The 15,833-nt window shown below is 35.4% G+C and overlaps 4 protein-coding genes across 5 annotated transcripts in view; all 4 read right to left on the bottom strand.

The window, feature by feature from the left end:
• Positions 1-2,979, bottom strand: part of LOC127787399 (uncharacterized) — a 64,926-nt gene extending 61,947 nt beyond the window's left edge. Inside the window, exon 1 of the mRNA XM_052315425.1 lies at positions 2,936-2,979. The gene's annotated coding sequence lies outside the window, so the exon portion shown is untranslated. The remainder of the gene's footprint in view (positions 1-2,935) is intronic.
• On the bottom strand, positions 523-2,439 carry LOC127787652 (uncharacterized). Its single transcript, XM_052315711.1, has 2 exons — positions 1,949-2,439; positions 523-787 (listed from the first exon to the last, which is right to left on the bottom strand). Exons 1-2 carry the CDS (start codon positions 2,437-2,439, stop codon positions 538-540), a joined length of 741 nt encoding a protein of 246 aa, XP_052171671.1. The 3' UTR covers positions 523-537.
• A 4,355-nt stretch (positions 2,980-7,334) lies between the features above and the next one.
• On the bottom strand, positions 7,335-9,832 carry LOC127787378 (transcription factor MYB17). Its single transcript, XM_052315396.1, has 3 exons — positions 9,581-9,832; positions 8,716-8,845; positions 7,335-8,221 (listed from the first exon to the last, which is right to left on the bottom strand). Exons 1-3 carry the CDS (start codon positions 9,780-9,782, stop codon positions 7,561-7,563), a joined length of 993 nt encoding a protein of 330 aa, XP_052171356.1. The 5' UTR covers positions 9,783-9,832; the 3' UTR covers positions 7,335-7,560.
• Positions 9,833-14,131: 4,299 nt separating this feature from the next.
• The window catches only part of LOC127786726 (DEAD-box ATP-dependent RNA helicase 8-like), a 15,962-nt gene continuing 14,260 nt past the window's right edge, over positions 14,132-15,833 (bottom strand). For both annotated transcript variants that reach the window (XM_052314345.1, XM_052314346.1), the window contains exon 11: positions 14,132-14,498. The gene's annotated coding sequence lies outside the window, so the exon portion shown is untranslated. The remainder of the gene's footprint in view (positions 14,499-15,833) is intronic.

The raw sequence follows: 15,833 nt of genomic DNA, 5'->3' as shown, positions 1-15,833 counted from the left end.
GAACACAGTACGTCCGACGTGATGATGATAATTCTATACTCTAAACCTTAAAATCTTAATTAAATCATGTGTTGGTGTTTGTTTGTTGTTGAGATCGACCTTTTCCGGGTGCTTGTTTCCCCAATCGACGGCGAATTTGATCGACTGGCACAGATGGTGCTCGTTCACCGGCCAGTAGTGAACCGCCGGAAGCAAGTCTCTGGTGAAGAAATCGAAGTACTCAGGCCGTATGAACAGACTCATCGAATCGCACGCCAGAATGTACTTCTCGCTCACCGACCACGCGTTGCCTTCTGCATAAATCTTATACCTAATCCAACGAGATCAGATCATAGATCAGATCGATCAACAACAACAACAACAAAAGCCTAATTTCATTTCGAGTCCAGAAGAAATCAAGCATCCAGACGGACCTGTAATCGCACTGCTTTGCCAGCCTCGTGTTCTTGAAGCCTTTCTGCGATTCGTGGCGCCATGACTGCAATTGAGGTTACAGATCGGATGATTGAACACTTTATCGTCTTGTATTCGTAGAAATTAATGATTCGGAGAATGAATTAAGCTAGGGCTAGGGTTTCGTTTCTTGATTACCAGGTCATAGATCCGAGCATTCCAGTCTTGGCTGTCGGTGACATTGCAGTTGGCGAGGTCTCTTCTCATGGCATTGCCGACGAAGATGTTGCCTTTCCAGTAGGCGTAGGGCTTCCTGTCCTTCCACTTTATCAGATGGTTGCCTCCTTCCAGCTCCTTCTTCAAGGTTTCCCATGGCGGGATGTTGATCTCAGCCCTGTAAACGTGATGAAATTTGACTTGTTAATGCTTGTGGTTAGACTTAAAATCAAACTGAAAAATAGATCTATTCAAGTTGGGTATTTTTTTTAACTCGACTCGATATTTGATATTATTTATTTGAATTTGAGTGACGTTGGGCCGACTTCAAATTATAGTAACTTACCCGACTAATACTAACCAAATCTAGCCTAAGACTGAATTGAAACTAACTCGACCTACAACCACCTTCCTTAATGAAAGAAAAAAATATATTTAGATCGACTCAACTAAATTAGTTGACTGAATTGGTTGACAAGGGCAAAATTTTTTTTTTTTTTTTGTTTGATAAACAAACAAGGAAGGAATAATCTCAGTTTACTTAATCAATGACTTAAGTTGGCCCATATACGAGGGTGGTAATAAAATTAAAAAATGCATTCTCAGTTACCATCGATCAGCATAACCAATGATTTTCGACGATCAAAGGCAATTAACCGACACCCTCATCCCCATCGACCAATATATTAAAAAATCAACAATATTCAATGACTGAGTTTAAATTTTTGGGCAAATCCACACTCATGTAAATGCACTGGTAGTTGTCACTGGCCACTTTGGTCGGTGGTTTCCAACGATGAAATCCAACTATTCGACATCATTATCCCTATGAACTAACGTACCCAAAAATCAATAAGAGAAAAAATAAAAGAGATGAGAAAATAAATGAGAGATGAGGCAAAATTATTGAGCGGTCAAACAACATGAGGCAATTGATAACAGTTCACAACAGTGGCGAGCGCGATCGATAGCCAAGACTTGAGAAATGAGAGAATAGAGGAGAGACATGAGAGATGCTACTCTGTGCGAGATTGGGGTGGGGGTGGGGGTGGGAGTGTTTTAAGAGTTTTGGTGTTTTCAATGTATTTTGGTTAAAAATACCTAAAAGTTGTTTTAGGTTTTCTTTAAAAAAAATCTTGTTTTTGAAAATAGCAAAATAAATCCAATTTCAGTATTTTAAAAAATTAATTATAATTTTTTATTTTTTGAAATATATTTTTTAAAATAATAAAATAAATATTTTTTAAAATTTTAAAAAATTAAAAAACGAACTGAACACAATAAAGAGAACACGAGATAGCGTTAGCAATCAGACACAAGAAGAAGAAGGAGGGCTTACCAACCCCAGAAGGACCAGTCAGGGAAGACGATGTCCAAGGTAGAATCGTTCCGGCAATAATGGAACAATGGCGGTGGCGGAGTGGCATGCTCTCCCTCGTACTCGCTCTTCAACATGGACGGCTGGTCGTTGCACTGGAACATCAGATCCAAGTCCGGCAGCCGGCCGGGATACAGCCTCAGAAGCTGTAGAATCCCCCAAATCGTGAACACATCTCTCGTTTGATAAGCCAGTCGATACTTGTCGATGTAAACTTTCCCGTTCACTACCACAAGCCTAAAATTTGCTTCCCTTTTAGCATTTTCTACCATCTCTCTTGTGATCCCACTTTCCTTCCATGGCCGCAGATCTTCGTGGATCCATCGGAAGTACTCCGGGCATTTCCCGGCGTCGGCTCTGTACGCTGTTTTGATCGGATGATTCACCGGACAAGACTTGTGATGCCGGCGGCCGGAACAGTTGAGGAAGTATTCGATTCTCTTCAGCTGCATTACGGGGCTCTGGGAGGTAGAAAATGAAAATGCCCTCTGCCATGAAGAACCCGAAAGGATGGACTGGGAACAGTTTTCCCGGAAAGTTTGTGAGAAATTTTCCCGGAAAATAATTGCAGCCAGTATTAATCTAAATATGGAGGATACTGTAGGAGAGACTTACAAGTCTAATCAATTGAAACGCGATTATGATGCCGATGAGAGAAGCGATTGTTAGAGCCCCTTTCTTCGATCCCCGCCCGCCGGCGATTAATTTTCTACGGAAAATCCAAGGTAAGAACCCATGAGATGATTGAACGTCTCCTTCCATAGCTTTCCAGGGTGCCTCAGGAACTATAAGAAGGCACTGAAACTGCACACACACACAAATATATATATACACACACAACTCAGATTGAATCAAAGCTTCATGCATGAACATATCGAATCATTTCCTTTTTCAGCTGATGGATTAATGATCATTGACATTAATTACACAATATAATCTCTTAATTACCTGCAATCCTCTCAAAAGATTGCTGCCTTTTCTATAGAAGATTGAATATCGCTATTATCTGGAAAACAAAAAAGGAAAAGATCATCGATCTTGACGACGGATTCAACAAAATGAAGCCGAATATATATATATATATATAAGATCAAAGATAATATATATATCTCCTATACATACATAGCTCAGTGCCTTTCCCGCTTCCATTTGCACCCAAGCTCTCTGCGGATTGCAGAAGGGAAAGCGAGAGAAAATTTTCTTCAGATAATTTTCCCGGAAAAGAAAATTTCGACAAGTCGACGGTATTTTCTCGATCTATCTTTCATATCCATGTCCCATTTACATCCAAAAGGTAACCATTTTTGGTCAGCTATCATATTCTTTCAATACCAGAAATGGCAGTACCGATGGATCGAGCTGAAGAAATTAAAGACAATGGTTTGAAGCAGAATAACTTCCATTCATTGGGATCAATCCGGATGAGCAATGTTTCTCTTGTGCCCTAACTACCAGGTTTCATGCCGATCAGATGTGTGTGTATGTATGTATACGTGTGTTCATACATATATATATATATATGTGTGTGTGTGTTTCTCTCTATATATACGTGTGAATATATTATTGACTTGGTAAATCAATTTATCTAAATCTAGCGCCGAGGGGGATTGGGTCTGTTTGGTGTTTCTCCTAAACCATTTCTCCATTTTCGAAACATTTATGAAACGTTTTCTATTTCCGTTTCGGACCCTATTTATGTCTATTTTTTAAAAAAAAAATATCTGTTTCCATATTTTCGTTTCCTATCGAAAATATTTCCCATTTTCGTTTCCGTGCAGCATAGTTTTTCCTTTGGTGCGCGTAAAAGCGTAAATTCTTCCCGATGTCGTTTTGACATTTTCGAGACATTTTTTATATTGAAATGCTGATAAATACAAAAAATATATATATTTCTGGACTGTGTATGTAATTTTGAAAATATTTTAACATCGTTTCGTACTATTAAAAATCCGAGTCTATCAAAAAGTTAGAGATGAAAAAAAGTTATGTCTCTTGCTTGGTTTATTTTTAAATTAAATAACTATTTTTTATAATTTTTAATATTAAAAATTATATATACAAAAAAACCACTATATTCTTTTTATTTATGTATTTTCCTGCGTTTATGTTTTTTATTTTTTAAAAAAAAATCCATTTTTCCATTTTCATTATGTATCATATATGTTTCTTATTTTTGTTTTTATGCAATCTAAGTTGTCTTTTTGTTTGTTCATGTTGCAAAAATAGTGTTAATAAATGTAATGTTAGATAATTGAGTGTACTATTATATTATTATGCTTCTTAATGTTAAACAGATAACTAGTGTTTGGTTAACATCTTCTTATTGTGTTGTAGATATATAAAATAACAAAAGTGTTGGATCCCTGATAAGTGTTTTTAATACACTTAAATTAGGCCAAGAAACTTAGCATTTATTCTATTAATGAGCATGATTTCTATTTCAATTTGTTCAATATTTGGCCATGTAAGTGCAAAGCATGTGTTGAAACACTTGGAGCAAAAAGTGATAATGTTGTCGCATTTTTGGAGTTAGACTGGGCACTAAAGGCAAGGTCAAATGTTCACTCGGGTTCGAGATTGATAGTTCACAAAGCATTGAAAGAAAGATGTCATTGGTGAAGTGTTGGAAATAAAGGAGAAATGGCTCACCATATTGTCACACAAAGTATTGCGTGGTAAGATCGTGATAAAAATTCATTTCTATGGCTCGCGGTGTTATCACGCAAAGTATATTGTGGTAGGGTAGCGGTTGTTTTAACTTTCTGTGGCTCACAGTCTTATCGTAGAAAGCATTCTATGGTAAAGCCATGGTTGGAAAAGTATTCTATGGCTCACAGTCCTGCCACAACATGCATTCTGTGGTAAGATCGCAATAAGGTGCAAAACATCGTGAAAATGCCGTTTTAAGCCCGTTTCCTTCCAAATCAAGTGGAGATGGGCTCTTTCAAGGGGCACGACTTTAAAGACCTAGAAACCACTATAAAAATAGAGGTTTTTGGAGGATTGAGGGGTGGTTGACAAAGAGGAAGGCAAGTCGAGGAAGGAAGCAGGGGATTTTCTTGAAGAACTTCAGTTTTAATTGTATTTTTATGTTCTTTCTTCTATCCCACATCATGAACTCCGTTTTTATTATTCTTTCATTGGTTAAAACTATACTAGGCTAAGTACTTTGTGGCTAAGGTGATTGATAAAACCTAGTTCAATAATGGTTTAATTAAAAGCATTCGGGTTTTTATCATATTCTTGTCTTTTGAATTGATTGTTTATTATGCATTAATTCTGTTTTGAAGCTTGGCCGCCATTAGAATATGTTTGTGATTTATATTGCTTTCAAAAGATTCAATATAAATTTACACTTGGTAATAAACGACATAAAGTTTGATAATAGATAAAGATACCGTTATACCTTGCGAAATTTTATTTAGATGATCATTATGGATAAATGTGTGTTTGTATATTTGTAGATTAATTAAAGATAATTAATCTCATATGTAAGCATAGATTCAATTGACCATCAAGAGAGGCTTTCGATTAACTTAGGATCATCGATTTTCAATTCAAAGAAAGAATTATAAAACATGATCACTGAAAGATTAAATTAATTAAAAAACTACAGTGAATTCATGAACCCTAGTGTATTAGATTTCTGCATTTAAAAATTCAAATGGTTGTTTTACATTTTTAGTTAGTCATTCAGTTTTAATTAATATAATACCCACAATAAGTAATTTTTTATATATGTGGCTTAATAAACTTAATAGTGATTAAAATAGAGATTAAAAACTAATTCTTGTGAAAACGATACTTTATTTATCATTATATTACTTGTTATAATTTTGTTCACTTGCAAGAAAGAATACACGTACAATCCCATCGAAAATTAACATTTTTTTAAATATACGAGGACCTTTTCTTAAATAAAATGATGCTTCAAAAGCACAACAATACTTTATAAAACACTATTTTTTAAAAAAAATAGATAAAAAGTTATTGTGATTCAAAAACACAACAATACCAAATATGACCCTTTTGCAAAGGAAATTGAATACGATTTTAAATAAAGATTTATTTGATGACGATTGGAAATTGGAAGTTATTTAGTTTTACAGATAGAAGTTAGATAACGACAAGGTTTAGAGTAATGATAAAATAAATTTATTTTAAGATATAGATCATAGTTTTAAAATTTGTTGATAAAATTATTTTCAACTTTTAAAAATATTAAAGGGCATTATTAGAATTTAAAAAGTTTAAGAGTAGATTTTGCTCCCAAAGTTTAGGGTTTTGTTTTGACAAAAGTTTACGAGTTCAAGTTGGGAAATCAAATAAAGAATTTCTTAACGTAAGAGTAGAGATGATAATTTTTGCTTGTTTCGATAAGCATTTGATGAACTCAGTTCAATTGAAGTGAATACGAACTTTTAATATTCTTTAGCAAGATAGGCAATGAGTACGAGTAGAGTGATAAATACAAGACCCTTACTTCTTCGTGCAGTCGTATCCATCCCATATATATTTTCATAAAAAAAGCTCAAAGATATCAATTCTTTGAGCAAATCAGAGAAAATCCTCAAGATATCAAGACATCTGCATTACATTTAGATTCTTGTTTATGGGTTACACACCAAAAAGGCTGTAATTTGCAGAAGCTGTAGTTAATCAATGATATATAGTGTTTGATGATACTCTTGAGAGGTCTTTCTAATAGCTGAGCAAGAATCTGTGTCGCCATGGCTGAAGAAGGTCCCTGATGTTTGGTGCAAGGGGAACAGGCAAGAAAGCAGCCATTGAAGCTAAACTAAGAAAACAAGAGGTAGCAGTTTCTCTCTGCTTAATCCATCCAACATGCAGTTTCTGAAAATGTTTTCCAGTTCTTGGTTTGTGAATCAGATTGTTGATTTGATCTTTCTGCAATGCTTATGAAGTCTTGCATTCAAGGCTGTGGTAGATAAATCTTGCACTGTAGGTGTTTGACAAAATGTCAACATAGTCCTAAGGAGCTAAAAAGTATCAAAAGATATGAGTATTGAGTTTTGAGTAGTGGGTTCAGCTTTGAGGATTCTACTAGTGAGTAGGAAAACATGGAGAAGGTAGAAAAAAGAAATGAAGAACAAAGTTGCTTCAATTCATAAGCAACAATCAATCAGTAAGGTTGCTTCGATATGGTAATAGTTGTGAAATCAATCTATTTGCAAATTAAGGGTAAGGTTGTACAAATACGATCCTCCTTGACTCGAGAAAAAACAGGGTGCATCAGTCAAGGTTTTTCATCGAGTATTTACACAAACACTTCACCAATTAGTAGCACATATTGTCATCCATATAAGTTCACCACAAGGCTTAGATAGTCAGATCTGATGATGCATAACAGATACAAGAATTCATATCTACTTTATATATGGGAAAATTCTGACCTCCATAGTAAAAACCAATTACATAGGGTCCAATTTCTACTTCATTAGCAGCTGGAAACACCAAAAGACCAACTGCAGATTCAAGCAGTGGGAGACACCAAAACTAAGTGATGTTTTGCCTAAAACATACCTTAAAAGGGCTGAGCACTTGAAGAGCTGTCAGCCAATATGGCAGGATAAGAAAGCATAGTTATCGTCGTGCTCTAAGAAGCTCATGTCATTGTTGCACGGTAAGTCCAAGAGCAGCTGCAATGCTGTGTCAGATGAATCATCCAATTCATTGGAGCTTGAGCAATCCGAACCAGCCATGAGATTGTCATCATACAGACTGCTGCTCTTGCATTCCATATCTTCAGTTTCACTGCCTAGGGTAGCAGAGGAACTGATTAGAGGGACTCCCACCTCCATTGTGATGCCAGAGACCGATCCACATTTTGCAGATGATGATGCTTGAGAGGCGGGGCTCTGGCATGTAGTTTTATTCCCCTTGTGGAAGTTCCTAAATGAGTCCCCAACTTCAGAATTCCAGATCTGTAGGAAGTAGTCTGGACTGGCTCTTCCTACACCTGAGGGGTTAAAGAGCAACGACTCTCGTGAAAGCCGAGCTTCGGCTTCAAGCCTAGCACTCTCCCATTGTGCCATGTGGCGGGTGGAAGGGGATGCAGGTGGTTTCCCATGTGGCCCAACAGGGGTAGAGTAGGGTTCATGTGTTTGAGGATCAATGCCCATGCAAAGCAGGCGCTTCTTCAAGTGAGTGTTCCACAAGTTCTTGATCTCATTATCTGTTCTTCCAGGTAGTTGAGAGGCAATTGCAGCCCACCTGCACATGGTTAGATACATAGTTTGTGAGAGTGATTCAGTGCTCGTATACAAGTTCTCTTTAGATCGCTAAAGGATTGAGAAATTACAAAACTGGCAACATGAATTCTAGACCCCTAGTGTCTAGAATTCTTGATGTTTGATTCGACAAGTTTTATGCTAGATGTTGGCTACATGAACATAACATGAGCAACCAAGGCCACAACCAGGTCGGACACTTAAAACACCTGATATAGGTTATGAGATATGGCTTTGACACAGTTAGCTAGATATGGGACACCTTGGGTAATTTATCAATTGTCCTTTCATAAATTCAAGTTCTTGAGATTTTGCAACAGAGGTTGCTGATATATGTGACCACATGCATTTGGGAGAACAACAAAACCATTTTTCTTCTTTCACTCCATCTTAGAATACTAATGGCAACATTGTCTGCACAAAACCAGTCACAGAACAGAGCAACAGATACCTGTTACAGAACAGAGCAACAGATACCTGTTACCAAGAATCCCGTGCAGCTGTATAACCAGCTTTTCCTCGTCGGGACTGAATGGGCCGCGCTTAATATCTGGCCGAAGATAGTTTGTCCACCGAAGGCGGCAACTCTTTCCACATCGAAGAAGACCTGCACAAAATGGGGATATGTTGATGCCACTCCTTTTATAGCAATTTCTAGAAAAATGCTACTGACCCATCATCTTTGTGGCATTATTACAACAATTACAACATATCAAGTCTTAATCCTAATAGAAGGGGTCGGCTTAGGGTCAATTCCCAACCCATTTTAAAGCCGATTAGTGTAAAGACTTCTCCTGTTTCTCTAAATAGTCAAATCCCAACCCATTTTAAAGCTGAAAGGGGAAGAAAAGATTAGTCTGCTTTTGAATAGTTGATGCTGTGAGGGATTGAGCTACGGAAGGATCCACAGTTGGTCAAAATATCTAGCTAATTCCAAGTATAAAATATGATATTCTTAGGAGTTCATAAAAGAGGCAGAGAACCAGCCTGTTGAAGCTAAACTTTTGATCTCGTAAAATACAACCCTAATAACACATGAAAAAAATCAGTGGTCACTGACAGTTTTTCTATGTTAGAAGGTTCTTCACATTCCTCTTGGCAAAGGAACAATCAATCAAGCTATTATGATTCCTTTTCTTTTCAAGATTCTTTGTTTGTTTCTTGAATGAAACTAGTCTAGTAATAGTCCCAGTTTTTCTCTTTTTTTTTTGGTGAATCTCTGTGGCTAAAGAGAAGGGCTTGAACCAAAGACAACAACTAGAACACAAACAAAACATGAGCATTCAACACACACACATACATGTTTATGTATATACAGAAGAGGGGAAGAGGATAATCTAACCAGCAAGCTTAGGAAGAGAACGCCAGCTGCCATGGCCATTCTTGTTGATGTAGTCAATGAGGGTCTCATCTTCTTCAGGAGTCCATGGACCCTTCTTCAACCCTTTCTTGTCACAGCAAGGTGTTCTTCCCATTTTTCCCCCTTCTCTCTCTCTCTCTCTTAAATGATCATGAATAGATATTGAATGGAACCCATGTGGCATTAAGCTTTAAAGATCAGATCCACAGAGAGAGAAATAGAGAGAGAGAGAGAGGGAGGGAGAAAAGAAGAAGAAGAAGAGGAGGAGGAGGAGGAGAGGGAGGGACTGAAAAGACCTGTCGAGAGAATCATGTAGCTGAGAGCTCCCCTACCCTGCAATAATGGTAGGCCACATTGAATGGCCATTTACTATCCCAAAATTATGACAGGAAGAAAGAGAGAGAGAGAGAGAGAGAGGAGTATAGTATTGGGGTGGTGTGCATTTAATGGGTTGAATATGATGTTTGTACAATCCACATGTGTGTACACATATTGGTACTGTGGAGAGATAGGATTGAAGATGAACCCTGCAAGGAAAAATGAATCATTGGTTGAATAGAAGAAGGAAAGCTGAATTTAATGTGCCTGTTCTTTTGAGGTTTCGAATTGAATTCAAAGCATTCATATCGGACAAAAAACAATACACACATAAAGAATTACAGCATTTAAGAGGGAGAGCAGAGGAAATTACTACTACCACTGCAGCAGCAATTGAACTTTGAGTAAATGCATTGGCATTTGCTGGCTGTGGCTGGATAAGAACTCAGAAACACAAACAGAGAGAGAGAGAGATAGACAGTGAAACCCAGAAGAGCATTAAAGCCTGTTTGAAAAGGGGAGTGACACAATGCGATTTCTTTGCATATAATATACATCAATCATCAATACATCTACATACACACACACACAATATACATAATCCTAGAGAGAGAGAGAAAGATTAAAGTAGGGCAACCTTGCACAGATTGTACGGATACTGCCATGTTATATAAATGGAAAGATCAGTCTTTATCTCTCTCTCTCTCTCTCTATATGTATATATGTATATATATACATACACAGAGATAATAGAGGGGAGATTCAAGTCATAGGGTTTGCGGAGACTGTTTTAGTGATTTGGGATTTTATTTGATTTGAACGACAGGACTCAGAATTAAACGAGTGGAAAGTGAAGGGTTTGACTTGGTGGAGGGCACCCTTCTGGCTCTGCGCTTCTCCTTTCAACCTATGACTATGGGCTTTCGTCACTGTTCCATCACTGCCCCAATGGGTTATGGCTCCATTCAAAGAAGAGGAAATTCCCGTCCCTGATGGGCTAAAACTGATTGTCCCCATTTACCACCATCATTTGACGAGTAGCAGCAAAGAACCAACGCTAATGATTGATATTTTTCATTTCCTTTAATTTTCAAGCTTTTCCATCACACTGGCTTGTTATAGAACATTCTTGGCTTCAAGCTTGCACGAAAACGAAACGAAATGATAACTGAAAATGAGATTCCCCAACAAAAAAAAAAAAAAAAAAAGGCAGGAAACAAAAAATGCGGGAAAAAATATAAGTCTTTTTAGAAATATAATTTTTAATATAAAAATAAATTATTTTATTAAATATAAACATAAATTTCACCATCCATTCAAAAAAATATAAACACAAATTATTTCTCGTCGTCGGGACAATTGAGACATAATTGTTTATGTCTCTTAATATAATTGCGAAATATAAATGTGTTTTTAAATTAAAAATATATTATTAATATTATAAAATAACTTCTTTTTTTTTGTATTTCTTGACTTTGGGTAAAAAATATTTTCTAAACATCAAAACGACACTATTTTGATATTTCCATGCAACAAAGCTCATAATCATACAACTCAAAAATCCTCAAGCTCGTAAACTTAATTTTGAATATAAAAAGATCTCAAACCTTTACTCGGCATGCTTAGTAGATAGTTTTTCATCTTCAATCGTTTCAATATGTGTTTGTCTCTTCTTCATGTTTTAAGCTTCACTGTATGCATTTTTATGAAATTCTATCGATGTCATTCTTTGTGATGCATGAAAATTTTTTGAGAATATCGTTTCGATATTTTTGAAATTTTTTTATTTTTAAAACATTAAGAAACATTTTTAGACTATTTTTGTAATTTTAAAAAAATTTCATAATTATTTCGTAATATTAAAAACGTATTTTTAATTTAAAAATACATTTTGAATAACTATTTTTTATAATTTTTATATTAAAATTATATTTACAAAAATTTTTATATATTTTTTATTTACGTACTTCTCCGGCGTTTCTATTTCTTGTTCTTTTGAAAAAATAATATTTTTTATTTTTATTTTATATTATATTTATTTTTCATTTTCATACGACTTAATCCATTATAAAAGAGAATTTTTTTTCATTTTTTAAATATATTCTTACTTCTACAGGTTATTATTTCATACTTCCTTCTGCTTCGGTTGATTTTGAGTTGAGTTGTTTTGCTTAATACTTAATACCCTGTCTTAATATTTTCTTTTTTATTTTTCTTTATCTACTTTGTAATTTGTTTCCATTATTTTGTGTTACTTTAAATTTAATTCTAAGAAAGGAAACAATAAATAAGATGATAAAAAAAAAAAAATTGTTAGGTAAAAATATGAGGGGCCACTCGTCCAACGGTCACATGAAAGAAAACTTCTTTTTTTTTTTATGAAATTGCTCAAACTAAATAAATTGAATCTATATCAGAAACCAAATCAATTCACTCGAATAAGTTTTTAAACAAAAAAATAAAAACAAAGCTAACCTAAAAAACTCAAAAAAAAAATCAAAAACTTAAAATAACAAAGTGTAAAAATGATACCTTCTTTGATATTTATGTGGATTCGATTATTTTAACTTTTTCAATACAAAAATCAAATCAAAGCAATATAATCAAAATTAACAAAATTAAAAACCACACCTAACCAGACTGACAATTTTAGCCAATCTAGTTTGATTATTTGGATTTAACTAAATGCCACTCACCCCTATTGATAAGAGCATCTCCAACAAGAAGTAACATTTAGGGTGTCATTTTCATAACTGTCAAAATAGCACCTCAAATTAAAAATCAATCACTCCAGTGAGAGTGACATATGGGGTTGTAAAATAGCAACAACTCTCCTGAAATGCCATTTTTGCAATCACTAGAGAGAGAAAAAGAAAAAGATACAAACTCCAACCGCCATTTCTAACTACTCTATTTCAACTTTTATTATAAAATATTAATTATTTAAATTTAAAATTTGATAAAAAAAATATTAAAATATTAAATAATACCCTTATTTTAATATCTACCATTGGAACAGATTTATTTTTTAGAAATAATATAACATTATTTAAAGTTATAAATAAATAATTTAGTACTTCAAAATGGCACTCCTCTTTTGGAGATGCTCTAAGAGTGGAAAAAATAAAAATGAAGTAAAGTTCCCACCATTTTCATTCCGAAATTTTGAAATGGAAGGAAAATTTAAAAAACGAACAACAATTTCAAACAAGCCCCAAGTATTTGACATCAATTTAGATTTATTTACAAAGCTTTCTTTGCACTATTTTGTAACACGTATTACTAACTTGTTATAGCAATATATATATATATATACCCGATACCAATAACAAACCCAACACCTTTGTCTCTTTAACCCTTCAACAAATAAAACATACCAAATTTAGGGGGAAAGAAAAAAAATCAAACTCCGAATTTAGGAACCTCATTCCGAAACCCAAAAAGTAATTTGAGAGCAAATCATTTATGAAGAAGCAACAAATGTAACCCCACAACTCAGAACTTAGTGGTCCTTTCCATATAGAAATTTATAATATATATATATATCATTTTCATTTTAGAAAACGTCCAAAAAGCAGGGTGGGTTCTGAAGAGAGTTTCTCCAGTTGGTGGCAGGAACAGGATCCATACCGACAGATAGTACCATTTACCAGACATTAACTTTACTTGAACAAGGGAGGAGATGAATTAATAAAACACACATCTGAGAGGCTCAAGGCTCAGCTAGCAGCAACAAACCGACAAATGCACTGGAAAACAATAAAAAGGCAGAATCTCAGCTCAACCCATAGGGTGGAGGCCCACCACCACCACCACCAGCAATTAAAAAACATCATCACTTGTTAAGCACCCACATCTCATCATCCCCTCACCTGCCATTCCCCCCAGCTGCTAAGTGCTCACTCCTTTTGACTGATGAGCCCTAAGCAATGCAACAAACAAAAGCAGAAACTCTTTAACTTTGTGTATTGCTCATTTTACAGTTATCCTTTTCTTCCAGAGCAAAGATGAAAGCCTATTTCCGTTAAATGGTGGTGTTCCAACGCAAGCCAATCAACAAACTGAGCTTTTCTTGTTCTCAGCATTTGGCTGGATATTCCAGGGGGCAACTGAATACTGATAGCCTTGCCCCAATCATAAAAATCATCCAGCATGGTCAGAGATTAACCCACAGAACGATGCTTCCATCGCCAAGATGGAAGGATGAAACCAGGAAAGTTACAAAACTATGCAAGCAGAAATTCATTGTTATAAAGAGAGAGCTAGGAAAGTAAAGAAGGTACCGGTTTCAAACACAAAGCATACATGCAAAGTGAGAAACTAGTCTAGTTGCAAATATTACCAGATCGGATGGTTAACTAAGTCAAAGGCGATAAAAGTAAAAAAACTGCATCAATCTGGGATTTCTGTACCACTTCAGAATTCTCTGGATTCCCTGTAACTTATAGGGATTCTAGAAAGCCAGAAATCTAAAGGAAAAAAAAAAAAGAACGCTAAGGAATTTGTGTCCGCACAACCAACAGAATGGCTTCTATGAATCCACTTTGTCTGCAGAATGCACCCTCGGATTCTGTGCCCGTCCCTATAAAGCAGGCAGAAATTTAAGATAAATGCAAACTCATCAACCACGTGAATAACTGTTCACACACAACACCAACCGAGGAGTCTTATAAGATTAAAAATGTTTGGTTCGGGGTCAAATGAAATGAACAACCTTCATTGTATTGTATCTTCACAATGGTATTAAGCACAAATGAATAAAGGGTTCGACCACATGTCATTAAACATACACAATTAACTTGCAGTAATAAAAATAAACAACAAAATGTTCGTGAAAGTGAGAAACTAATTGAATTGACTATTGACTGAGACCACCAGCCTCTAGAACTTTGTTTTTATTATATCTACATCACATACTACTAAACACTCTTTCTAGCATAGCCACCACAACTAAAATGGAAGTCAGATGGTGATATAAATGTAAATGTCGGTTGTTCAATCATAGAGGTGTTCCCTCACATAAAATACATAGGCCACATTGTAAAAAAGGAAGCATATAGCAGTAGATGATCCCACATGCTCCCCCCCCCCCCCCCCCCCCCCTCCCCCCCAACACTCAATGGGCTCGATTCCGAATAATATCATTTAAAATTTGTTATTTGAGAAACTCAAATTTCAAATTCTTGCATTCAAAATTTAATTGTTTGAATAAATATAATAAATGAAAGAATCTCAAAGCCAATCACGCTACATTTGGATTATATTAACATTGCATCATGCTATATACAATATATATTGTATATTTTTATATTATATGTTGGCTATATTTATGTGCATATATATTTTTAAATATATGTATATAAATTATCCTACCTCAAGCATCTCCTTGACAGGATTACCTTGATAAAGAAAAAGGCCTGTGATGTCAACATCTCCTAGTGATGCACGCACAGATCTCAAAAATTCCCCCTAGACAACATTTCTCTAGCTCATCTCATGATATTACTCTATCAGGAATTTGCCTTACCATTTTCCCTCTAAGTTCCCTAAATCTTGGGCAAAGCCCAGAGATCATTTCCCTCCAGCTTGAGATCCAATATTTTGTTAATCGGAAGGTAGAATCAAGGGGCACTATAAGATAAAATTAGGCTTTTATCTCCTAATTATTGCATTTCTGCACTGCATGTATACCTAGCAGAGTTGGACGACTGATTTACGGTAGAAACTTAAAGATTAAATCCCCAAATAACTTTGCATTGTTAATTCAAGCTCAACGCTATCCCAACGATTACCTCACAACACCACCCCCCCCCCCAAAAAAAAAAAAAAACAAAAGAGCAAGGGTTGAAGACTGCTTTACAATAGCATTAAGTATTATATTGTTACTTCAAGCTAAATACTATACCAATTATTTCCC

Source organism: Diospyros lotus, chromosome 12 (assembly GCF_014633365.1).
Source record: "Diospyros lotus cultivar Yz01 chromosome 12, ASM1463336v1, whole genome shotgun sequence".
Classification (NCBI taxonomy): Eukaryota; Viridiplantae; Streptophyta; class Magnoliopsida; order Ericales; family Ebenaceae; genus Diospyros; species Diospyros lotus.
The sequence above is the reverse complement of the archived record's forward strand: the minus strand, read 5'-3'. Positions and strand labels throughout refer to the sequence as shown.